Raw genomic sequence first — 26201 nt, forward strand, 5'->3', positions numbered from 1 at the left:
AAAGGAAAAAATGAACAAATTAAAATATTTTAAAAAGCTGAGTGCTGTTTTGCCCTCTCCTCCTGGGCAGTGATGAGCTCCAGCTTTCCTTCGTTTCGCCTCACAGTCAACACCAAATTCTTCACACACAGCTTCAGGACGCTGCCGAAAAGCTTTTTAACACAACAAACGAGTAATGAGGAGAATAAAAAGCAGACTAATCAAAGCTGTCGCTGTATCACCAACACGTTCTTTATTTTTATAACTTCAGGAGCAAAGAATGAAAGGATGAATGGAAACTGCAGCGTCATCACAGAGCTCAGCCTGGAGCCGCTCGTCCACAAACCCAGCAGTGAAATCAGAACTCGGGCGAGAACAGTTCATGTTTTAATGAAACCTGTGAGAACCGCAAGGAACGAGCAGAACTGAAGCCTCCGGAGGGCGGCGGCCTAGAAAAGCATCGACTGCAGGGACTTGCGGACTGTGGCCATCTCCTGCTGTTGCTGTGGAAACACACCGACATCACAGAGTCAGCACCCGTGTTTATCAGTGTTTTTAACGTTTTCAGGGAACAGCAAAGACAGGAGCTAAAAGTCTCTCTGCTGCTCTCTTTACAGACAAACGAGACGAGCTCATCACTTCATGTGAGGAGAGTCTGTGACAAATGAAACATAAATAAATGACAGCAATAAAGCTCATGATAGAAACTCCATCGCCCATCAGATCAAAGTCTGGGTTCATATCAAACTGGCCCTTTGAACGTCTGCCGTTTCTGTCCTGAACATTCAGACAGAAACCTGTGTGACCTCACTCTTCTTCTTCCTCACTCACAGATTCATACTGCGAGCTTTTATTTAGAAAAAAACTACTAATGAATAAACTTCCCTTTCCTGTTCTTATGTGATGTTTTGCTGCTGGCTGAACGCACCGTGTCCATGAGGATCTTCTTCTGCAGGGAGGCCATCTCCTTTTTCAGCTCTTGTTGCGCCCCCTGCAGGAAAGACTCGTGGCTCTTCTCCATGTCCTCCATGTTCTACAGAACAAACAAAAAACAGAAAAGCAGTTCAGGCAGATTTCCACAACCACAGCTTTAATACAAACTGAAACACATCCTCAGGTGATCAGTGACGTCTGCAGGGGTCACCCTTTAAATTCTGCTCATCGTGGCCCCTGTAGCTGTGCAGTGTGGACTTGTTTTTGACATATTGCACTTCAGAGAGAAACAGGCGTGGGTATTCCCGAGACCTCTGAGTAAAAACACAGAGTTGGTGTGCAGGCCGGGACAGAGCTGCATTGAGCTGCTTCTGACATGCTTCACCTTGACAAACTGCTCGTACAGCTCTCTGACGGTCTTCAGCTTCTGGTTCTGCACGACTCTGGCCTGCTGCAGGATCTTCTGCTGCTGCCGGAACAGATTCTGCAGACAGAAAGGAAGAGTCTACATCGGCGATGGCCCTTCATCGCCATCACAGGTGAAGCACCTGAAGCCGTCGGTGTGCAGTACGTGAGGCTAAAACAGTTAAAGTGAACGGAGGGGACTGACGTTGAGCTTCTCCTCCTGCTCCTCGGCTCGCTGGGCTTCGGTCTCCCACTGCTGCAGCGCTGACGACACCTGCTGGGAATACTGCTGCGTCATCTTCTGCCTGCAAACACAGCAGAAATGATTTCCAATCATGTAGTTATCGAATAACTGACCTTTGTGACATCAGTTTGAAGACGAATTTCTGAAATTTTCAAACAGTGCTGTGTTTACACAGGCTCGGGATCAGCAGCTGAGCTGCAGTGTTCTGACTGAGCTGATGTTTATCCTGGCCGAGGCCAGAACGCTCTGCAGGACACCGTCTGTGACAGGTCACACCCGCCCGCTGCCTTTACAGAGCTGCCAACAGGCGCCTTTATTTAAAAGTGAAACGACCACCCACAGAGAAAGTGAGGCTAAAGCGTTCTTGTTTATGCTCTGTAGACGGCACTTCTTCACGGGACGAGCGCGCCGCCTCGCTTTCATAACACGAACGTTCTCTGAGAAACAAAAAAAGTTAAACAGAAAGTTATGCACAGAGAGCGAAGCAATGTCCCAGAACAAAAACCAGCTCCTGCATCTGCTGATATTAGGCTGACCAGCCAACCTTTCACCGTACAGGTGCTTATTTGAAGCCTGTATAATTCTGTGAGCTCACCGTCAGCCATAAACTGGGGAAGTCACGTCTTTTAATTGATCTATTCATTAATTAACTGCATAACTGTTACAATTTAACATGTTTTTTAATTATTCGTTTTCTTTTTCAAACTTAACTGTTTGAAAAAAACCCGTGTCACCTTCACTTATTTCTTGTTTTCAGTCTTTTACAGTGTTTTAAAATGGAACAGGTTTAAATATTATTTCTGGCTCTCACAGTCTTTACAAAACATAAGGAAATTAAAGACATTTTAAAATCCTAATTTTCTTTTCACCCTGGTCGCGTCAATGCTGCCGTGAAGTCGCTGAGAATCCAGAAATGACTATTTTTTAGGTAAATGTCTCCCTACATGCTCAGTTATGCATCTTTTGGTGACACTAAATGACAAAAACTCAGATTTGAAGGATATTTAAAGAGATTTAATTTCCCTGTCTTTCACTTTAAAGCGCTGAGTGATTCACAGGAAGTCGTGACATGATTCTGGAGCTCGTTTTAAAGGATGTGGTGACTGTTCTAAGACTGAATTTCAACCATTTCTCTGAGTGTTTGAAGTGGAGGGAGCAGGAATAACCTCTGGCTATGGTAGTTGTTCCACAGCTGCTCCAGCTTGTGTTGGCTTCCCTTCATGTAGTTCTTTGTCAGACACTCCAGACGTTTCTTCTTGGCCTGCATCACCTTGCTGATGTCAGCTGGGAGGACAAACAGATATGTGATACTGTGCTAATAAAACACGAGGAAACACCGCTGCTTTTCTGTAAACCATTTCATACTTTCTTCGGTCAAAATGCTGAAATATGTTGTGTTGTGTTATATGGACACATGAGCAGTCTAACAGGGACCGAAGATGACATTACGCCTAATGATTTTTCCAATAACAAATTAAATACAAACCGCTTCTTACCTCCAAACTTCTCCAACATGGACTGCACCTCATTTCTGGACATAAAACGAGGAAACATGCCAAGATTGATGGCGTTAAACACACATTAAATTCAATGAAATGAAGGTTTCATTATCAACTTTATCAAATTTGAACATTTTCATCTTAATAGTATAACAATAAGCTTCATATCTTCAGGTTTTGGACTGTTAGGCTCATCAAACATGACATTTAAAACATGATCTTGTTATATGGGGAAACTATAGGAGCTATTTTAAAAGACAAAACTATTAATTAAGAAATAATAAATACCCCATAGCACAGGGAACCGCCTCCTCCTCAAAGTCAGCCGGTCTCTTCTTTACCAGCTTGTCCACTATTGGAGTTTCATCTTAAATCATGAGAAAGTGGTTATATTTTACTTTGAACACCTTAAAATCAGCTCCTATAGCTATCTGGGTGACCCAGCTCACCTTCTCTGACTTCATCCTCAGAGCCACTCAGCTCCTTCTTCTCCGCCTCAGGAGTAAAATCAAAAGCCTTTTTATCTGCTCTCTCCTCCAGGAGTTTCTTTTTCATCTGTTTCCTGGCTGCTGCCATCCTCCTAGCTTTTACTGCTGCCAAATGTTACAAAACGAAAAAGAAAGCTGGCAAACCACCCAGTGCTAATGTTAGCTTAAATAATAAAATTAGCTTTTTAATAAGATATTAAAGAATTAAAAAATGTTGCTAATAACACCTGTTTAGTTTCAAGCGAACTAGCGGACAAGGCTCAATTTTAACTAAATCCGAAAAGCAGTTCTAGTTTTAATTCTCCTTTATTTAGATAAAAACAAACCTGAATGAAAATAGTCTGCTAGCTTGCTGAATCCGCTAGATTCCCGCCACAACCTTAGCCCGAAGTATGCCGAGCTCCGCCGAATCTCCCCGAATTCCGCCCACAAAACAGAAGGCCAAGTATGGAAGGACATTAGTGTCAATATTAAAAAAAACCGTAAATATGAATATTAACAAATATTTAATATTAGATCACAAATACAATTTGATAAATATGGTAAAAAAAAATCAAAGAAATATTCAATAAAAAATACAAAGTAAATAAGAAATCAATTATAATTAGGATATCAGGCAGACCACCCTGTTACCAAATGATTTCTAATAACAATAAATGTTTACTGAACTTACAAGGTTTCGATCTATTGCTTTAGTAACAAATTGAATTTTAACGTGAAAAGAATGGAGGGAGTTGCTCTAGTTTATATAAGTTCAGTTTTACCTGAAACTGGATGAGTATTCAGCATGAGTTTTTCATTTATTAAAAGTATTTTTTAAATTCCTGCAGTAGTTGTAGCAGGTTTGCACCAACCAGCAGAACATAGCTATTAAAATATCTCACAAAAAGAGACAAACCATATTTTTTGATGGGTTGTTTTTTAACAGAAAAAACACCTTTTTTAAAATTATTTTTGAATCTGAAATTATAGGTTGGCCAAACTATATTTACAAATCTGAGGCCATTACACCTCCCATACATCGCAGAGGTCAATAATCAGCCTTTTCAAGAATGTTCACCTCACAAATTATGATTTTTTTACAACGAAATAATAAAGTGGAATTATAGAATATGCCATGAACTAAACCGTTTCTTACCAATTTCCTGGAATTATTGAAAATGAGCAGCAACAGAACGAGCTGCACGAGCAATGATAATAATGTCATGAAATAATGCACAGCACATTTGAAAATATCAGCTTTAATAGTAAATTCAGCTTGTTTACATGATTTATTAAAAAGACGTCCACCTCTGGCGGCTGATCTTTGTGCACATTCATCATACATCATACAAAAAATCAGCCTGATCGAATACTATTAAACAAAGATGGATTCGGGTTCTCTGCATGATAAGAAAAACATTCAAATCTTGATGCTACAGCTCTAATGTAACACAGCAATCCAGGGTGATGTCATCATGGTGATGTCATCATGGTGATGTCATCATGGTGCAGTCGCTGTGTCTCAAAGGAGAAATCAGTTGCTGCAGTTCTGAATGCAAAGGTGAGCAGCGAGGTTCTCCAGCCGTCAGATACTGTTTGTGTGCATATTAGAAAATAATGAGGAACACCTTTTGTCATTAATGCTGCAGTGATGTGAGAGTTTATTAATCCTGAGCTTCTATGCTGAGTAACACTGAGGAGATGATTAATGGCAGGAAACCTTCCTAACACGTGTAACTACTCATCTGGTGTCACCCGACGGGTCGACTCAGGTGTTTGCGCGCCTCTGTAAGCTGTTCGTCCACCCCTGAGTTCTCCTTCTCCAGCTCGGGATCCCGACGTCTTCCCAGGTCACATGAGCTATGTGACGAGCCAACAGACTGTACATAAAAGACAGCAGATCCTGTGACGTCAACGCGGTCCCTCACACCTGCATTCTTTCTAATGACCAGCAGGGGGCAGTCGGCTTCAGGAAACACAAACATCAGTCACTGATTTCAGGTTTAATTTAACACAACGTTCAGAGTCAGGGGGCACGGGGAGGGGGGAGGGATTCAGGGGGGCGCATCTCTGCTTTAAAAACTCCAACATGGAGGCGGGAAACGTTACAGTAACTGTGTCCGTCTTTTATATACAGTTTATGGCTGAGTCCTGTGATGAGGGTCTGAGCTCGATCGTGATGCTTGGATCTGGGCTTTTCTCCAGCTTCTAGCAGCTGACGGCGAGGCGAGGCTGGATGTGTGGGCCAATCAGACGCCTCCTTGATGGTGACGTGATGGAAAACAGTCGAACACTTCTGTGCGGTATCCCACAACACATTTTCAGTTCTCGGGACCTTTGACTGACCAGGAATGCACACGCCGACATTTCTGTCCCAGAGGTCAAAGGTTAGTCTGCTGCGTGTGTTGACTACTGTAACATCTCTATGTTAACCGGGTGCTGGCAGGGGTCAGATGAAGCTCCTTCCTCCTCCTGAGAGCCTTCTCCTGCACCACCAACAGCTAACGCTATAAAAAGCAGCCTTTCTCCTCACACGCTGACAGGCTGCAGGATCAGGTTCCTGTCTTCTGATTGGCCAGCCAGCAGGGCACTTCTCCACACCTGGAAAAGCCGCATGCAAATTTCTGTGAATACGTGATGGATGTGCTCCACGATGCAGCCACAGAGCATCAAGCTGTGTTGATTTTATCTGATTTAAAAGGATCATTTAAAAACCTGAAGTCTTGGCTCTGTGAGGGGAAAAGTTTCTGAGAATACACCTGCACAGGTGCGTACCTCTCTCTCAGCGTCGGCTGGCTGCTCAGGAAGCTGAGCTGCTGCTCCAGACGACAAACCCTGAAGGCCAGATAGCAGGACGACAGGACCAGCAGGAAGACTCTGAGAGAGACAGACAGGTAAAAAACACCTGACACACCTGTGAAGAAGCGCAGTAAAGCCGGAGGTTCGTCCTCGCTCTGCATCCAATCGGCAGACGAAAGAACCGGCTGTGTATGCTGGTTTTGGATCTGACTCACAGCAGGATGAAGAGTCTGAGCAGCTGGTACTCTGCGTGGCCCAGTTCAGGTACCGGCTCTGTCAGCAGGATCTTCTCCGTCTCCAGGCTGCAGTCTACACGCACGAGACAGAGAACACGGGTAAACGCATCATTACCTTTGAATGTGGGCGGGCGGATGCACGGGGCTACCTGTGAGCGTGTGAGCACTGAAGGTGGTGGTGGTGGCGAGGCTGGGGGTGGAGTTTCCCAGCAAATCGGGGAGAGAGGAGGAGACGGCGGGAAGCGACGGTTTCCGTCTCCATTTCAGCACCTCTGGAAACTCGTCCTGACAGAGAGACGCAGGTTCAGAGACACACCTTTGTAAAAAGCAGAGAAGCTGCCGACGAGGCTGTTACCATGGACAGCGAGCTGGGCTCCTCCAGGTACTGCTTCAGACTCAGACTCTTCCCGTTCACCTGAGCACAGACAGAGGACGCCAGGTGAGCCAGAATCAAACATTCGTTACCAGGAAGCTGAATGTGGACCGACCTGCAGGTGGGTGCAGATCCTCCTGAGGACGTCGTAGACGCTGTCTCGGGACAGCAGGGACACAAACACGTACTGAGGACGGAGACAAAGACAGAAGGCGTTCAGAGTCAGTTCGCCCAATCGCAGCGAGGTCCAGACGGGACCGTAGCTTCGGCGCCGCCCTCTGAATCCTCCATTTAAACCAACTCCGGCAACAGGAGCCACTCACAGATTTAAAGCATCCACCCATCCCTCTGTCATCCACCCATCATTCATCCGTCCATCCTCTTCTGATCAGAGAAGCCCTCCTCCTCTTGTATCTGCGATCCCATTTTTAGGCAACTACTCGCAGCTCGTAACGGGTTTTCATTTTCAGCTGATCGGAACAACACGATCATGTTTAAAGTTTAAATCTCACAGAAACAGGCGAACTCTTAACCTCTTAAGCCCCAACGCCCCCAATACGGCGGCAAAAGGCAGGAGATCAGTTAGGCTCGGGGCTTAAGCGGTCAAAAGCCTTTAAATAGTTCATACTCCTGTGAGGCGAGACAGCGACACATTCCCGTCCATCAGCAGTGAGCGCGGACCCTCCAACAAACGCCTGCTCGGCGTGCGAGCGGTGGCAGAGGAGAGCGCGCTCTACAGGCGCTTCAACGAATCTCAGAGTCAGATCAGAAATGCCTGAATAATTCTGACTGACTGCGCAGAGCGGATGATGTCATCACTCTGCATCTGGTGCAGGCAAAGAGAAAGCTCATTAATCACATGATGCTCGGACAGGTCAGCGGGGATACCTTCTGTCCTGTATCCATGGTGATGGCGAGGCCGTTCGGGACCAGACCCGCAGTCTTGTGCTTCTTCACCAGCCGGACCGACACCACCGGGATGCACACCTGCCTCGGGAAACACAAACGCACAAAGTCAGAGCTTCTCAGGTGAGAGGCGCCTGAAGCTGAACCTGAGAAGGTCAGACGTCCAACCCTGGGCACCGGATCCACCTGCTCCATGACCCCGAACGGGATTTCTTTAAATTAATTCACTGAATTGATTCAAAGTGGCCATGTGACAGGTGATGTCATCGCTCACCTTGATGTCTTTGCCGAACAGGTTGGCGTAGAAACACAGCCAGTTCCTGGAGATGTAGAGTCGCCCCTGCAGCAGGATGTCTCTGAGCAGAGCGCAGGAATACGCTGCAGCGAGAGCGGATCGTGTTAGCGTAAACCGACTGAGATCGTTCGACAGACAGATGAGCAGATGTCAGGACACAGTTTAGATCAGACATCGGTTGGGAAGCAGAAACTGTTCTCGCGGCATTCTTTACTGAGGGATTTCTGGCTAGCTCGCTGGGTGGAGGTCACCCCGGGGCGTCTACTTTCATTTCTTCTGTTTCAGGCGTTTTTGGGTGAATTTGTTGCATTTGTTTTAGACACATGCCATCGACACGGTCACAGACTTGGTCTGGATAGCAGCGCCCTGAGAGATTTGCGAGCGGTGCCGTTGACAGGAACCGAATAATGATTTCAAAGTGTCGTGCTGACGGTTTCACATGTGAGCTAAAGCAGGCGGTGAGTGCTGCACTCGGTACCTTTCATCAGGACTTCTTCTTTAGGAACCGCCTGGAACAGTTTGTGGTACTGAGAGTTGTATTTGCTGACAGTCTGTGGACGCACAAAAACACACGATTACACGTTTGCATGGAGAGCGTTTACAACACCAGGTTCAAAAGGTTTCCCATCACGGCTGAAGGACGTGCAGCTCATTTCCTGTTTGTCTACAGCGGAGGAGACGCAGAGTTTGTGTTTTTATAGTTAACGGCAGAAATGTCCAATATGTCTAACGATAAAAACACATTAACACGGTGCTTTTATAGTTCACTTATTTTATAGTTGGAAACATTTGCTTTATAGTGAAAAAACAAATCAGCCACAGATTCATATTTATAGTTTCATTTAATAAAACATCTTTATGGTTATATACTGGCACCTGTTATTTACATATGAAAACAAACAGAAAATGTGGTTTCATTTGTGACATTAGTGGCTTATAACCAGCAGCCTGTTTAATAAAGGTTTATTTTTATTAGAGTGAATATTTATGAATAAATGTTCTTTATATTCAAACAAACATCATGCTGTCTGTTATTGACAGTATATTTGTTGTTGGATAGTTTATCTGTAATAAAAATCGGTTCATGTTATTTGTTTAATGGTACATTTATGTTCGTTTTATAGTGAAAACCGAGACGTTCCTGTCACTTCCTGTTATTAATAAGCCAAGCACTGAAATAAAAGGACATTTTTTATGGTTCATAGTGAAATAACAGGAAGTTATTTCACTGTATAATTTTAGTGGGAAAAACCCAGAAAGTTGTTTTATTTCATGGTGTATTATTTATGGAAATAATCCCAGAAGCTCAACCCCATCCCGTCTCTGGTGCGTGTTTTACTTTCAACAGGCTGGCGCTGATTCCTGAGGCGTGATCGGGAAACAGCTTTGAGTTTGTATCACCTGAAACAAAAGATCTGAGCGCTTCCTCCAGCTCAGCTGACTACAAACCGAGCGGCGTGTTTCTGGAGCATTGTTTGGGTTCCTCGCATGTAGGTCAGACGTTACATCATGTACACACCGCCCTGCCCCCGTACACCTGTACGGCTTTATTCTGCGAGACTTCCTGCCTTCCTCTTCCTGTCTGAGACAACAAAGACTGAAACAACAGTCAGCGGCAGCTCGACACCTAGGTCTCCATCGTCTTCTCTGATCCTGCCTCGTTGGTCCTAAAACATTAAACTAACGGATAAACCCAAAGAAATGTTTGGGATTAGAGCTGCTGCTGCTTCCTGATGGTCGCCTGAGCTTTTCTGTCCACTCACGTGGATCCTGCCCACAAAACACCCACACAAACACACCCCTGTCCCCATGGAGACTCCTGCTGCCCTGCTGTCATCTCTGGACCTCCTGCTGCTCTGTGCGAGGGCAGGTTTTACTTACCGATTCTCTGTAACACTTCTTCACGTCTTCGTAGGACAAGTCGTCGATCAGCTGCAGCCTGCGGGACACAGCAGCACCTTCGGTTAGACTCAAACACAAACTGCAGTTTCTGTACTGGGAGCGGCCCAGTGATACCAGAAGTTCTCCTTTTAGTCCCAGAGAGCACAAACACACTGGATTAGAAGGAAATGCACACAACTACAATCGCTCCTGAGTGACTTCATCACTCTGTCTCATCGCTGTGGACGAGTTCTGGTCCACTCTTCTCCACAGGTTGTTTCACTTCATCGATGTTTGCAGCATTTATTCATGCACAGCTCTCTGAGCTCTGCGGCAGCTCTTTGGTATTCATGGTTCACTCGGCTCCTCCTCCCTCCACCACCGCCCCCAACCGCCTCCCTCAGTGAACACTGAACAGGCTCAGCTCTCGCTTCACCACGACGGTGTTCAGGGTTCACACCGTGGCCCCAGTCAGATTAAACATATTCCATTAACCCTTACCTCATCATGTCTTAAATGTTCTTATCTTTCATTGAAAATGACTCCTACCATTGCTGGATTCATCACTTACAGCGGAGGGGGGGGGGGCTGCAGATTTTAGACGCTGATTTAAGTCACATGAAGTTCTCCAGACGCCTGGCAATCAACTAATCTAAACTAAAACCTGCAGGAGCCGGCCCCTGAGGCCTGGAGTTCCCCTGCCTTACAGGATCAATTATCTGAGGGGAAACCATATTCAGCACTAATTTATTCCTTTATTTGTTAAACGGTCGTCACTCCCGTAGAAACACTTTGCAAAGCTGCTTCTCTCTCAGCTTATCATCACCAGTTTTTCTGCTTCACCTGTTTCCTTACACAGAGAATGGGGGCGGGGCATTATGGAGATAATATTGCTCAGGACTGATGGTTACGAACGATACACAGAGTCACGCAAATATTAGTGAAGGAGGCCCGTTCAGAGGGTTTGGAAACGAGCTCGTAACTCTTGACGAGGAGAAACAGCTGCTTCCTTAAGATCACCGCTGACGTCGTTCCTGCAAACCTCCAGAGCTTCTGCTTCCACTGAGGTGTCTCACCTGCTGATGATCAGTTAATCGAGTGCATTAACTAAGTTTCCACGTAGTGATTTTGTGCTATCTGGGATAATCTCTGTGCAGAAACCAGGAATCCTGGAAAACTACTGTACTGTGTCTGTGAGCATCTTCAGGGAGAGGCGTCTCTCATCCAAACAGACATGAATGGACAGTAAATTCAAAGCTCTCATGACACATCACAGCACGACGTGTCATCACGGTGCAACACACACGGAGGTTTAACCTCCCGGCCAAAGAGCGCGCCAGCGCTCGGCTCAAGAACTGCTCACAGTCTGGAAGCTGATTCATGCACAGAGTACAGTGGTGAGGTTTCCCTCCTGCAGCCTCCTGTTCTAACTGCAGGACGGTGCTTCACACACAGAATAATTATCTCCACACTGAGCCACTCACAGCTGACTGTGGCCTCCACCATCTACAGACACAGACAACACACCTGACCGGCCTCGTGCGACCCCCCGAGGCCTCGACAGCGCCGGATGGTGACGCTGGTCACGTTTTGCTCATTTGCATGTTTCCTTGAGCTGCAGCAGTGCAGCTTTTACTCATGCGAGCCCGGCTGAGGCTCGTGAGGAGCCATCGCCACGTTCTGTGCAGCTCCAGCTCCTCTGTCAGAAACAAGGCCTTTAACGCTATCTGTGAGGGGCAGCCAATCAGAACAAACTTGACTTAAAGGGGGAGGAGCGAAAACAGCTTGTTTCTGAGTTAAAGAAGGATTGACCCGAGCACCTGCAAACACTCTGGAGGTCACAGATGTTCGGCTGATCAGAAGCAGCAGAAGATGATGGAAGCGACACAGCTGACCCTCAGGTCACCTCACCGTTTCAAACCCACCGCGTCCCTCGTGTCTGACAGACGTCTGCAGACGCTCTAACGTCATTAATGATCCTCTTCAGTCATTTTATGCAAACAGGAGAGTTTCACTGTCAGCTGATTTTCATCCTCGATCCCAAACTAACTGAACAAACACGAGGTCTGCGGCTGATTTCAGAGAGAAATCGCAGACAAATCATTAAAAATCATCGTCACCACACCAACGACTGACTTCTGGGAAAACTACGAAAATTCACATAGTTTAAACATTTCTGATTCAAATTGATGGGAGGAAGTTTTTCTCCGACCCAGAGCCGAGCGTCTGTCTCTACCTGTCGCGTCTGTCGTCTCCCATGTTTTCATAAACTCCTGCTCGGCTGCTGACGGCGGCGTGAGGAAAGAAACGTCTGACCGGTCACGTGAAAAACATGAAGAGTGAGGAAACATCAGCGTGGAGAGCTGAGCCGAGGTGTTAATCCACCTTCTGACACACAGCTCAGGCTCTGCAGTTTGATCACACACACACCTCGTGTCAGGTTTCCTGCTCATGTAAATGCACTGTGGGCAGGAAGGGGTGAATCCATGTGAGGTTTATGCAAAGAGGAAAACAAATGAGGAGCTGAGGAGGAGGTCTGACCGCGAGCGATGCTGATGAGCGTTATTAACGACTCCCATCGGCCACTGCAGCTCCGAGGCCGACTGGCACGCTTCCCTCTCCCACTGAAAACACCATAAAAGAAGTAACTGTGCAAACTGTTGGAGCGTGCAGGGAAAGTGGGGCAGAGAAAGGAGGACGTGTTCACGCCGCACAACAGATTAGAAAATTGTTGTTCAGGTGCCAAGCCGGGTTTAGTCGACACACTTTTAGATTCCCTCAAAAATGAACCCCCCCCCCCCCCACCTCATGATGCTTAATCGACGTAATCAACTTTAATTTGATGCAGTGTGAAAAAAAATGCACAGAAATCAATTATTTTTCAAGAAATATTAAATAGATTCAACATCTTCCTTCTACAGAACTGCACAGATGGAAAAAGTAGTATAGCTTACTAGGATATATTAGACTTAACAGTCACTATATACAGTAATGGACTTCTATACATTTTACATCAGATTAAAACTTTGGGTGTAAGATTCAGATAATTATTTATTAAAAGCTCGACATTTTAAATGAGAATAAGAAAGAAAAGTATGTCTTTGTGCCCCCTTTTCCCTGTTCATGCCCTATCGGCCCCCCTGGCTAAACTTTGCTAGATCCGGCCCTGCACAGTTACCAGCGTCAGCTACGTAGAAAAAGATCCTGGAGTAGAAAGTAATATTAAATACATTCTAACAACAGCTGATCAAGCTTAAACGTGCTGCTGTTGTTTATCCGCTGGTTTCCTCTTTCTGGTGCAAAGTGGGCCAAAAACAAAGAAGAGAGACGATCAGCTGATCATTGATCAGTTTCATGATTGAAGTAGCAGCAAGAAGAGGCAGTCGCTCCATATATCTGTTGTTAAGCTTAACAAACATTCAGAGATGAACTTGCACACTTGCTTTACTTCTCTCTGGGCTCACGTCCTCGGAGATGAAATGCTGGTTTGGTAGCGAGGCTACAAATACTCAACCAGACCACAGGGCACACCACAGCCGCTCGATCACGTGACCACACTGCTGCGACGTGCTACGGTAATGAGCCGAGTTACGGCGTGTTGCAAGTTTTGTGAGGTGCTTTTTTGATATTTAATGGATCGGATTACATTTTTTATTTTTCTCCGATATCCGATCCAGTAATTTAGGTCAGTATCGGACCGATACCGATACGTAATATCGGATCGGTCCATCTCTAGTAGGCGGTAGGGTAAAGTGTCTTGCCCAAGGACACAACGACCAGGACAGAGAGCCCGGGGATCGAACTGACAACCTTCCTGTTACAGATGAGCTTCCCAATCCCCTGAGCCACGGTCGTCCTCCGAGACGGCGCTGTTTCGCCTCTGTCGTCACATCTGGCCTCTTCTCTGCGTGGAGCTTTAACCTGCAGGTGTGGACGCCACGCCGACTTCTGGTCATCCCAGTTTTTGGCATATTGGTGAAACTCTCTCTCTCTAAGATGTTTTTTTTATACCTGATCATGTGACGGAGCTGCAAACTGTTCCTCCAGCTGTTTCTGTTTACTGGTGGTTCCGGTAACAACCACACCCTCTCTGACATCACAGAGATCGTAGTGCAGAAAAAACTGACAAACTGAGTGTTCAAGCGGCCTGCAGGATTACTGCACAAACTGCAGGCTCATCGTTACGAACTCTGGTCATGTTTAACATGAAGAGCCACCTCAGGGCCGGAGATACAATCATCTTCATATTCATATCTATATCAGGGACGATCGTTAGTCTGAAAGCTTCAGTGAATCTTAGGCTGCGTCACACTGCAGGCGAAAGCGCATCAAATCCGACTTCTTTGACCCTCTGCGACTCATATCCGATCATGGTGTGACAGCGTGAACGGCACAAATCCAACCTGGGTCACTTTCGTATGTGGTGCTGAATCCAACACATATCTGATGTTTTAGAAAGCGACTGCTGCTTGATGGTCAGGTCGCATTAAATCCGTCTTTTACGTCACTGACACAAGACAGACGCCAAATATCAGCGCCGGAGAAGACATCGCGAATGCTTCCTGTCCATCCAGTGAAACTGTTGGGAAGACAGCGTTGGAGAAACGTGAACATTTTCTTTGTTCTGTATAATCTGCAGATTCTGACAGAAATCTATCCTTTGAAGCTCCGCTCCTCTAAAACAGCAATAAGGATCATTATTAGGTTATTTACATTATTATGTAAATAACAAAATAACTTAAAGCAAAATAAATAAATAAAAGTCCAAAACAAGTCTTTATATTAAGGCCATCAGTCAAACATACTGTTGCTCTGGGTCTAAACAGAGCGCGTTGACGTCTTCTTTTGCGCATGCGGCCGCTTTGAGCGTTCACACTAGAGCGCGTTTGCTGTCGCATTTTATTTGTAGTGTGAACGAGCAGACAAAAACATCGGATTTGATCAAAACATCGGAATTGAGCATCAAGACCTGCAGAGTGAACGCAGCCTTTGAGTGTTTCTGGGGTTTTCCTCCCGTTTGGCCTCTCAGGCTTTCTCTGCTGCCAGGAAACGTGAGCTGATTGCACGTGGTGCAAACACACACACGTACACACAGACACACACACACACACAGACTGTGACTGCAGCTTGCTTCATACGTGACGGGAATAAGAGCGCAGCGAGAGACACTGAGGCTTCCTCTCACTGCCGACTGTCTCTCCTGCACGTCTCCTCAGCTTTAATCTGCTGCCAAACACACACACACACACACACACACACACACACACACACACACACACACACACACACACACACTCTGTCAAGACTAATGAGGCTGTGGGCTCCTCCTTCTGTTTTGCTCACACTTTGAGTGTAAGCGAGCGTCCGGCCGTCCTCCTGTCCTCCACCAGCTGTCACACTGGCTCAGGAACAAGATGCAGTTTCTCACCTGAAGGGTAGGGGGCAGGGTCCATCCTCCTCCCTGGGGGGCTCCACCTCATGGGGGGGCAGGACACCTACATCATCACTGAGCTCAAGCTGCTCTGACATCATCGTCACCACCTGGAAAGTCAGGAGGAAAAACAGCATCAAGAGTTTTAATCATCAAACGAACCTGTGCATCATGTCTTATTTAGTCTTATTTTAGTTTTTAAAAGAAAACAAACACTTTTTATTATATTTATTTTTGTTGATAGTCTTTATCAAAACAACAAAACCTCTTTATTTATTAGAGGCTTTTATTTCATGACAAGTAATCAGAGAGCAAGTGGCTTCCAGAGGTGGGACCAAGTCATTGTTTTGCAAGTCTCAAGTAAGTCTCAAGTCTTTATCCTCAAGTCTCAAGTCAAGTCTCAAGTAATGTCAGGCAAGTCAGAGTCGAGTCTCAAGTCACTGGTGTAAAAGTCCGAGTCAAGTCACAAGTCTGAAACTTTGAATTTCAAGTCCTTTCGAGTCTTTAAAAAAAAAACAACGAAAAAATAATGTTGCAGTTATGCTAAATGTAAATATTAGACCATGTAATTTTAAAATCTGTGTTTTTCTCAACACATGACAAAATAGTGAACTTAGAAAATATACACAAATTGTGAAATTGCACCTCTTTAAAATGCAGCTCAATTAAACCTAGCTCCAAGAATAATTTTCACCGACAGTTCTGAGATACGCTGCATGTTATTCTTGGATGCGGTTGTAGGACCGGCTTTAAAATCGCATGACAAAAATATCATACATATTAAAAAAAACTGTATCACCAACGTAGCCTGGACAACATTTGCTAGTTAGATGAAGTCAGCTATCTCATCGTAGCATATTTATATGCATATTTATAATCATACGGTTCTTGGAGTGAGCGCATACACTCATGAAGTTTAGTAACTTCAGGTCACTGCAACAAGCCCAGGTACAGTTTACCGACGGATGGGTACAGGACCTTGAAATGCACCGTGTAGAACGAAAGACCATCGTACGTATCATAAGTTTACCAGTCTCACAAATCGTCGTCATAAATACACATTCCTTAACCGTTTATTAATAGGACCTTTGAGCTCAACGGTAATTAATTAGTAGTGGAAATAATTTCTGGTACCCATCACAGAAATGTAGCAGTGACAATAATACTGTATGCTGTAATCGTACTGGACAATTAGTGATACAAAAAACCTGTTTTATCCTGTGAATAAAAGTATATGTTTTTGTCAATGTACCATAATAACAGAAGCGAAACGCAATATTGTGTCAGGACAATTCACTATTTATGCACAATAAACAAAGGAGCATAGCGCGACCATTTCTGTTCAGCGCCAGACTTGCTTGTAACCTATATCACCAATTATGTTATGAAAATGACGTATTAACTACTAAAAAACACTGACCTTTGTGGAAATGCTTGGAGCAGACTAACCTGTGAGCTGGAGTGTTCTGGGACGTTATATTTGATCTTTGAATGGCTGCAATCCAGGCCATCCGTCTTGTCTTTGTTACTTCGGAAACATGGCTCGAACAATTTCTCTTCAACGACGTAATCCGATAACAACCGATCTCTTTACCCGTCGGCTTCCCGTGGCTGTCATGCGACCGGCTATTGCAGTTAATAATACAACAGCTTCTTGACATTTTTGTGTTTCTTTTTATCGCTGTGTGACTGATTTCAATTGAAAGTCTGTGGGCGCTAGTACCTCTTGCCACGAGTTCCCAGAATCCTTTGCGGTTCTACCCGTGAATGACGTCACATTTTCAATCTCTATATAATATGCATGTTAAATTTTATATTTGGGGTAAAATATCAAGTCTTTTCAAGTAAACCGGTTCAAGTCCAATTCAAGTCCCAAGTCATTGGTGTAAAAGTCCAAGTCAAGTCACAAGTCTTAGAACATTTTTTCAAGTCAAGTCTAAAGTCATAAAATTAATGACTCGAGTCCAAGTCATGTGACTCGAGTCCACACCTCTGGTGGCTTCATTAGTTCCCTCTGACAGTGTATATGTGAAGGGCTTTTATTGTGAAAGGTAAGAGGATCTCATTTTTATGATAGGAAAAACGCACTTTTCCTATCATGTTAGCACCTGTGAGGCAGATCACAGATGATACATCATCCAGGACTGTGTGTACATGAGGGTGCGCTCTGATTGGTCAGCTGAGCTGCAGAGGAAGCCTTCGATCTGAAGGACCACACGTTACGCCTGTGCTGCCATGGCAACAGCACGATGGGGGAGGAAGATGGCTTCTCACATGCAGTGTGTGTGTGTGTGCGAGGTTGCAGCCTCACACCGACATCGTCGACGTGCAAAAATCAGATTGTGATGAAAAGAACTGCAGTGACTTCATTTCCCAGAGTGCCCCTCTGCCCTGGCATCCTTTCTGTTGCCGTGCGCCTCCTTCGGCGCGTTCGGCATGGCGTCTGCGGGCTCACTGCAGCTTGATGCAGAATGAAATCATATGTGTTCACTTTTATCCTTCAAACAAACACGAGCAGTTTCTAATGTTTCTAATGTTCAGAGTTTATTTTCTCTCAGAGGCAGAGAGAGGTGGGTGATGGGAGGACCGCGTCAATCAGACAGTGGATCGACGCGCTGCTCGAGTTATCAGCGGATTTCACATTAAACGCACTTCCTCTCAGCATCACATCAGCACAATCACTTCCTCGTTTTCAGAAAACGTCCAAAAACAGTTTTTTATGTTTACTGGTGTGACCGAGGAGGATGCTGGGACAGGAGGAGAGCCCTGTCAGGAGCTGCAGCACTGTGATGGATGAAATCTTTGCAACACAAAGATGAGGGTTTAACACTGTGGGGAGAAAAGCTTTTGAAACAGTTCTCAGATATGACACACGCACACATGTGAGTGAAGGTTTCCACCAACAGCCGTACCGCCACGGCCGCCGAAACGAAGGATATATTCAGAGAAAATGAAGATAAAAGCTCAGAGAAGCCATCATGCAGCTGATTCGACCCGTGCTAACATGCCCGTGACATCGAAGGAGGTGGGAACGCACTACAGTTGCCTCGGTAACAGGCGTGATGCTTACACTCTTTCACCTGCTTCGCCTGACAGCTGGTGCTGAACCCTCCTCCTCTTCCTCCTTTTCCTCCCCTCCCCAGGATGATGGAGTCAGACACCTCAGCTGGTGCAACAACCGGAAAAGTGCTACTCTCCTCTTTCTCCTCATTTCCTGTCACATGACTCCTGACGAGCTCCTGCAGGCCTGAACACGTTCATCACAGTTTTTTCTACTCTTGCATCTGTGTGATGTCATACAGAGAGGCTCCACCCATCTGAGGTTCAAACCTGCTGTTTACACGGACCAGCCAATCAGAAAAAAGTTGTCTTTGAAAGGGGGGCGGTATGAGATAAAGAAGGATTATTCTGAACTGTGACTGATGCAAAGCCGCTCCAGCAGAGTGTAAGAATAATGATCGTCATCATCATCACCTGTGTCAGTTCTTCGGAGCATGAAGAGCTCGATCACAGGAAGCAGTCTGAATGCTGAACGCTGACCTTCAAACTGCCAGCCTGCACACAGAGCAGCTCTTTCTGTGTTTTCCTCATCGTGGTTCCTGATGAATTGCATCTATGCAAACGATAAGAAAATAAAACTCCTCGAAAGCCACATTCAAACTTCACCACCTGCCTCTCCGAGCATCAGGACGCCGTATCCTGCAGATCACTGAAGGCGGAGGGACCCGTTTGTCTTTAGACATATTTCTATTATTGCGATCCATAAAGCTTTGAAATCTCCAAAAAAGCCATCTGACAGTCTGAGTCAGCTGACTTTACTTCTGAGCCTATTGTTCATATTTTTAATCTGAGTATCCAGGATAATATCATCCCTAAAATCTGGAAAGCAGCCTCTGACCTCTCAGATCTGAACATCTGCCGTCTGAATCCAAACTTTGTGTGTGGACCTTAAGTATCAGGATCGATGAAGAGCTTGGGTCATCAGCATCTCTGATGGTAACAAAGGACAGTGGACGGCAAGCACACTGCTGTGTTTGTTGAGCTGCTGTTAGGAGGTAAAACTCAGATGTAGTAAAGATTCCTGAAGATGAAGGAGTCCCCCAGGGCTCCGCTGTAGACCCTGTTTTATTTTCCTTTTTTATGAATAATATAAGAAAGAATATGGCTACAGCTAGAAAGCTCCTTTATGCAGACAGCATACTTTACTCGGCGTGCTCACCTCTGCATCAGGTTGTCGAGGGGCTTCCTTTCAGCAGCTGCAGGCTCTTAATGCTAACAAAACCAAATTCAGGTTGTTTTCCAGGAATCACTCATAGATAATGTTGGTATTCACACCCTCGGAGCAGATTTTATGGAAAGAGTGTCGTTCTAAGAAGGTGTAGGTCTTCGGTTGGATGCTCAGATTTCTTCTGGTACTCAATGAAAAAGCTTTGATTGATTAAACATGGCTTGTTTTGACTCATCAGTTGAGAAAAACTTACACAGGAAACCTGTTAAAGTTTTCTTGGTTATGGTGACGTTATGTATACGCAGAGCGCAGAGACCCTTAGAGGAATCTCATTTCTGCCACTTATTCTTTCAGTCGTGGCCCAGGTGGCGAAAGATCGATCGATGCAGTTTGCAAACATAAAACTGAGATACTTAAACTCCTTCACTCGAGGCAGATACTCTTCCTCTTTAAGCGAGCACATCGTGCTTCGGCCTCAGGCCTTCAGCACCCCTGCAGCTTCACGCGCTGAGGGTGAAGGGTTTTTACGCTCCTGAAAAGGACGCTTTTTAATTTGTTGGATGTGGTTTGGCTTGTTCCTTTAAGCCGCTGTTTTATCTAAACATTTGGACCCTAATTTGCATTTGGTCAACAGTTTGCAGGTTCTGTGTGAAGCTCTAAGCCCTGCACCCATGTGAACAACAGCTTGGCTTTCTAAAAACAAAGATTGGTAATCAGACGGTTTCATGCAGCGGTGGTGGTTAGGAGGAACAGGAAGAGCCGTGTCATCGAATGATGACTCTGAAACCTCACGCTGATGAGAGGACAGTTAAGTGTTACCGACAGAGCTTCCGGATTATCTATGGAAAGTGGTGTTTCGATAGCGTGCAAGACTTTGCATACAGCAAAGCTCGAGGTACAAAAAGGTACACGCCTGAAAGACGAAACCTGAAGGGAATACAAACAGCTGCTTATTCAGTCAGACGAGACCAAAGTGAAACAGTCTGGGTGAGAACGAGCACACCACGACGAACGCCTGTTGACCCATGCGGGTGGGGGTGTGTGGAGCTGGCTGTGAGTCGGAGCTCTTTCCAACACGCTCTAACAAACATGTGCTCGATGTAATTCTACTTGCCCAGCAAGACTTTAATGCACAACTTCTACTTTTATTAGAATCCCAAACATGTTTTACTTTAATAAAATAGTCTCTTGATTAGGGCTGCGCCATGTCATACCGCTCACGGTAACACCGGTATACCGTTGGGCAACGATAAGAAAATGAAACATGGCGATAGAATATGGGTAAAACGCACAGGCGCAGTGCTTTTGTTTTCATACGCACATGGCGGAGAAAGCGGATCGTTGAATGAAACGGAGGAACCAGAACTGGTTTGTAAAAATGCTGCAGCTTCAGTGGAACTGGTTCAGCTTTCGTCCGTCTGATACACAACAAAGCACTGTTTTTGGTAGCGCGTGCTAGCGGGCCGTCGTTATCACCGTTATTACCAAACCGATTTGATGTGGAATACAGCAGTGGCACAAAAGAGGTTTTATTCTCATTTCTCAACAAAAATGCAGCTGAGACATGAAGCTAATCCAGAAGCAGTTTTTCTGCTGGCCACTCGAATCACACGCTAATTCAAACTTTATTTACACAGCGCCAAATCACAACAACAGTCACCACAAGGCGCTCTATATTGTAAGGTAGACCGTACAATAATACATACAGAGTAGTATGTATTATTGTACATACAGAGTATGTACATTTCATGTACATCTGCACTTTTATTAACACACAGCGCAGATGTACAAGAAACAATTACTCAGAAATAAATTATCAGCATTTATTAAATAATCATGCTCCATAAATAAAAGAAAAAATGTTGTTTTGTGCATAACAAAGAGCTCACAACTGTGCAGTCAAAATGTAAACTAACAGACGCCGAGCACAACAACAAGCAGCTGCTCTGTTCTTAACTTCTACTGCGTGACCGACAGCCTGGAGTTTGAAATCCTCTTCGTAACCGCGTCTCTGAACAGGAGCCGTTTATGGTCCTTATACGCGGCTCCACAACTATAATTATAGCATAGACTATATCGATATAAAGGATATTGTCACATCTCTTATCTCGTATAAAAATATATTTTTTAAAAACTCGATATATCGCCCAGCCCTACTGCAGAGAAAAACCCAACAATCATGTGACCCCCTGTGAGCAGCACTTTGGCGACAGTGGGAAGGAAAAACTCCCTTTTAACAGGAAGAAACCTCCAGCAGAACCAGGCTCAGGGAGGGGCGGGGCCATCTGCCGCGCCAGGAAGACGGGACAAATGCAATTTTGCAGTTGCCATCAGAGTCGCCCCCTGCTGGTGATTAAGAACAAACTGCAGGTTGAGACATTTAAACAGCTCTGGGCCTGATTTCGTCCTGCAGACCAACACTGACAGTGAGCTTCTGTCTCTGCAGCTGCATTAACTTTGTGCCTTGCTGTCATTAACATGCAGCACCTCCCCTGCAGGCCTCAGTGTGTGTGTCTCTGTGTGTGTGTGTCCAGCACCACAAACAAAACACCTCTTTGACTGAGCTGCAGAGCGAGGCCGACTCACACAGCTACCCCACAGCCTCACAGCAACAAAAGGAGCTCCTCGTTTCTACTTTTAGTCATGTTGATAAAATCCTCATCACTCTGTGCAAAGCTTTTCATGAAGGTGGAAATTACACTTGTTGTTATCTGTATTGCTCACTGACGGTTTTCTTTGTGAGAAACGCAGCGCTGACTGTAAAACCTCAAAGTTGTGGAATAACCCCGGGGTCCAATCATATTACTGATAAGCTGATAATGAAGTGTAACCTGATTACTTCATCTTCTGCAAACCCAGCACAGCCGATCAGGCTGAAGATGGGAGCTTCTCGAATGAGCTCAAAATCAGTTTTTCCCTGAAAATCTGCGACTTTATCACTTTAAACTTTTACTCTGAAGATCATTCCTACATCATCACGTCCTCTCTCCAGCTTCCTTTTCCTTCTTTCCTCCCTCCCCTGTCTTCCATCCTTCCTGACTTTTTTCATTCCCTCTTTCCTTCATATCTTTAACATCCCAGCAGCTTTGTCTCTGTGTAGAAATCAACTCTTTAAATTTATCCTTATTTTCCAGATAAAAATGAAATTCACACATTTCTTTCAGCGCCCTTTAGGACGAGCCCGAGAGCACCCGTTAGCTCGCTTCTTTGGTTGGCGGATGTAGACAGAAAGAAAAAATAGTTCCTCTGTGAAACGGCCCGGGTTTGTTGGCTTAGTTTGGTGGATTTTTGTGTTGAGGCGTGAACGATCACATGTGGAAACAAAAGTCAGGTCAAAGTGCTTAAACGGAGGCTTCACAGACGGGTGATGTCATGTGGTTACTTCTACTTTTTTATACAGTCTGTTGATGCTTCCATCTTTTATATACAGTCTGTGGCCACATCCATCTTTTATATAAGGTGGTGTCTGTAACCTAGCTGCTGGTGTTTGGTGAGTTATTTATTTAAGTAGATTTTAGGTGGAGGAGGGTGGAGAGTTACCTCAGCCTGACGCGCTCACGTGCATCAAACCCACATTAATAAAGTTCAATCAGATGTCTCATTGATATCTGACATCATTTCAAGCTTTCATTCAGTCTGTATCCATAAAAGACGGTTTGTTACAGCAGTAATGTGATTACTAACGTGTGCACGTGCTATTAACGCGCACCTATGAAAACAAAGCTGCTGCATATAAAGCGGTTTATTACTGATGAAGGAAAATATTAAAATAAGATCTCAGTAGACTCAACAATAGAATCCCCGCAGAACGAGCGCGTGACTCCTAGCGCAGACTCACCTTTACCTGCGAGGCTTATGCAGTCTTCAATCACGTCCGCCGGAGTCCCGGTCGGTCCGGTGTCGGTCCCCGAGTCCGTCCTTCAGCACCGACACAGGGCGCTCCCCTCTCTCTGTGCACGAGCTGCGCAGTCACGCTGGCAGCATTCGACACAGCGTGTGCAGGAAGTGAGCGGAAGTGCCTTTCAAAGTAAAGAATGAATGAAAGTTGAGTGTTTAAACGGGTTTCACTCGTGAGGCACATTTAAAAACGTTTCTCTGTCGGTTTCTAATCCAACCCCACACAGATGTTCCTGATGTTTCTGCTGCGTCATCATCACCTGTTACCTGTCTGCGTCTCACCTGTCTGGATCACCGTTCGTCAGATCCACTGTCTCTGAAACACACCTGATGACATCATCACATCTTTGGCTGAAAATCATTTCTGTGTGTTGGAGGGGCTGATGCCCAGGTGTGTTTAGAGAGGTGCGGGGAGTGGGGCGGCATCTCCTCCTGATGTATGAGAGCCAACCCCGACTGATGTGATTGGATTAAACAACCACAGTCACATTTCCTTCCCTGAGTGCAGCTTTAACATGCCGGCACTTTTTTAAAATGATGAAGGTTTATAAGCTTTAAAGTGAATTCAAACTACCAGCAGGTTCTCAGCTCCGCAGGTCACGGCTGATTCCTTCAGCAGAAGGAATCTGAGTAAAGGAGGAGACCCAATCCCAGGTGAGTCCATCCCAACCATCACACCTCGACCCACATGATAACCCTCAGGACCTCCTCCAGGCTGGGACACCAGCTTTTAGGCTGAGAGGTCAAATCTTCATGAGCCTAACAAGTCGTCAAGGTGCCTTCACCTCAAACAGGAAGCGAAGAAACAGCCACTGTGACATCACTTCCAGGACACAGGTGTTTCATTGCACAGAAGTTAAAGCTGTGCTTTGGTGTCATGACTTAAAGGAGGCCTGTGAATTCATGAAGACTAAATTCTTGTTGTTCAACCTCCTGAAGACTTAATGCACCTGTGGGTCTCTTACACTCAGGTTTACCTGTCACAGGTGAGTCAGACAGCTCATGTTAACCTGAACCCTCCGCCAGGTGTTTAAAGTGGATGTTTTTTTATTTTTCCCTGAAACACAGTCAGGGATGGTTTCCTTAGAAACCACCATCATCCCAGCCTGCACGTGATGCGTTCAGTGGACATCTGTAAACGGCACGAACGAGAAACAAACTCCACATCATTGAAATGTTTCTGTTGAGCTATTTGACAACTCAACAGCGCCGCCGTGTGGCCAAGCGAGTGCACTGCATCAGAAATCAAACAAACTTCCAAACCACCAGATTTTTTAGCATTAAACAAAACTCTCTTTTTAATATTGGCTTTTATTTCTTCATATACAATCAAGCAGAAGCTTTTCAGTTATCCTCAGAGGCACTCGTGATGATGAGGAAACATGAACAGATGTGGAAATCCGTTCAGTGGATATCTGTGTGTCCTTAAGTGGCAGACCCAAAAACCCTCCACAGCTGATGAACAGGATCTGAGAGTCACAAGAAAAAAAGAATCAAACAAAGAGAAAAACAAAATGAAATAACCAACGTGAAAGCAAAATGACCCCAGTAAATAAGTGAAACTAAAAGTCTTTTTTTACCGTTCTTCAGATTGTGGTTGCCGAGAACGACGTGTGTGAGGCCTCTGAGGGAGTAATCAGCGAGAATTTAAAATGTAAACTATTTTAAACCTGATCTCTTGATTTCTCAGTCGTTACATGCAGGCTAATGTCAGCAGCAGTGTTGGCCAAGTTACTTGAAAAAAGTAATCAGTAACTAATTACTGATTACTTCCCCAAAAAGTAATCCAGTTACTTTATTGATTACTTATTTTCAAAAGTAATTACTTAGTTACTTAGTTACATTTTAAAAACACGATTTACAACCTGAATAGGTGATAAAGTGATAGATCTTTCAGCCCAATTCTACTTTTTCTGCATAATCATCATACAAAATGTAATCAAATGGAAAAGTCTCTTTTTAAAACTTGTTTTATTAGTTTTAATCTTTTAACTTTATGCATCAAGCAAACATTTAATTATCTGCAACATTCTCTGACTGGAAGAAATTAGTTTAACATTTAAACCTATTTTCTGCACATTCCAGCACATAAAATAAAATATTTTTTGTGTTTACACTCAGTCTTTCAAATAGATGCAAGTAAAACACAGCAGAAAATAAATAAAGTCAAAGACTCAGCGGTCCTGTTGCTCTATTTTCACCTGTAAAGCAGGAGTGGAGCAGACGGAGGGTTACCCTGGTGCAGGTGTGCCGCGGTCAGCGGAAGAATCCGCGAGTTTCTCTGTGAGTTTCCCATTACGTCGTAGCTACTCGGTGCTTGTTGGAAGTTTAGGGGTTTTTTCGCTGTAAAAAGAAGTTTTCTTCCCACGCACAGCGGACACTAATGTTTTTGTCACTTTTTATGGAATCAAACTCAAAGTAAGGTCAGTACTTCCACGCTTTAAACGCTGCACGCTCATACTCTCTCTGCACTCGATATATGATCCATTGTTGATCTGCACACAGCTGTTGTCACGAACGTCGCACTCGCTTACGTCACTGTCGTGAGACATTCTCGCAAAAAAATCACGGTTTTAGTAACGCAGTAACGCAGCGTTCCTACGGGAAAGTAACGGTAATCTAATT

The 26201-nt window shown here is 44.9% G+C and overlaps 2 protein-coding genes across 10 annotated transcripts; both read right to left on the minus strand.

The window, feature by feature from the left end:
- Positions 1–209: 209 nt before the first annotated feature.
- Positions 210–4039, minus strand: sycp3 (synaptonemal complex protein 3). 4 transcript variants are annotated; one of them, XM_026172389.1, is made up of 9 exons: positions 3875–4039; positions 3510–3650; positions 3349–3427; positions 3058–3092; positions 2728–2845; positions 1523–1622; positions 1298–1396; positions 908–1012; positions 210–482 (listed from the first exon to the last, which is right to left on the minus strand). In XM_026172389.1, the coding sequence occupies exons 1-9, from the start codon at positions 4005–4007 to the stop codon at positions 429–431; spliced, it is 864 nt and encodes a 287-aa protein (XP_026028174.1). In that variant the 5' UTR covers positions 4008–4039; the 3' UTR covers positions 210–428. The 4 variants fall into 4 exon arrangements, with proteins under 4 accessions (XP_026028174.1, XP_026028173.1, XP_026028176.1 ...); XM_026172388.1 differs by having other exon boundaries at positions 3510–3653; positions 3875–4037; XM_026172391.1 differs by having other exon boundaries at positions 3510–3683; positions 3776–3942.
- Positions 4040–4773: 734 nt separating this feature from the next.
- gramd2ab (GRAM domain containing 2Ab) lies at positions 4774–24619 on the minus strand. 6 transcript variants are annotated; one of them, XM_026172387.1, is made up of 13 exons: positions 23859–24409; positions 23518–23698; positions 15449–15561; positions 10021–10078; positions 8618–8690; positions 8119–8222; positions 7827–7925; positions 7054–7125; positions 6921–6980; positions 6715–6850; positions 6545–6638; positions 6306–6407; positions 4774–6131 (listed from the first exon to the last, which is right to left on the minus strand). In XM_026172387.1, exons 3-13 carry the CDS (start codon positions 15550–15552, stop codon positions 6083–6085), a joined length of 951 nt encoding a protein of 316 aa, XP_026028172.1. In that variant the 5' UTR covers positions 15553–15561; positions 23518–23698; positions 23859–24409; the 3' UTR covers positions 4774–6082. The 6 variants fall into 6 exon arrangements, with proteins under 6 accessions (XP_026028172.1, XP_026028167.1, XP_026028171.1 ...); XM_026172382.1 differs by lacking the exon at positions 4774–6131 and having other exon boundaries at positions 6140–6407; positions 24151–24619; XM_026172386.1 differs by lacking the exon at positions 4774–6131 and having other exon boundaries at positions 6140–6407; positions 23524–23698; positions 23859–24619.
- Between the last annotated feature and the right edge of the window lie 1582 nt (positions 24620–26201).

The sequence above is a fragment of the Astatotilapia calliptera genome, chromosome 7 (genome assembly GCF_900246225.1).
Source record: "Astatotilapia calliptera chromosome 7, fAstCal1.2, whole genome shotgun sequence".
NCBI lineage: Eukaryota > Metazoa > Chordata > Actinopteri > Cichliformes > Cichlidae > Astatotilapia > Astatotilapia calliptera.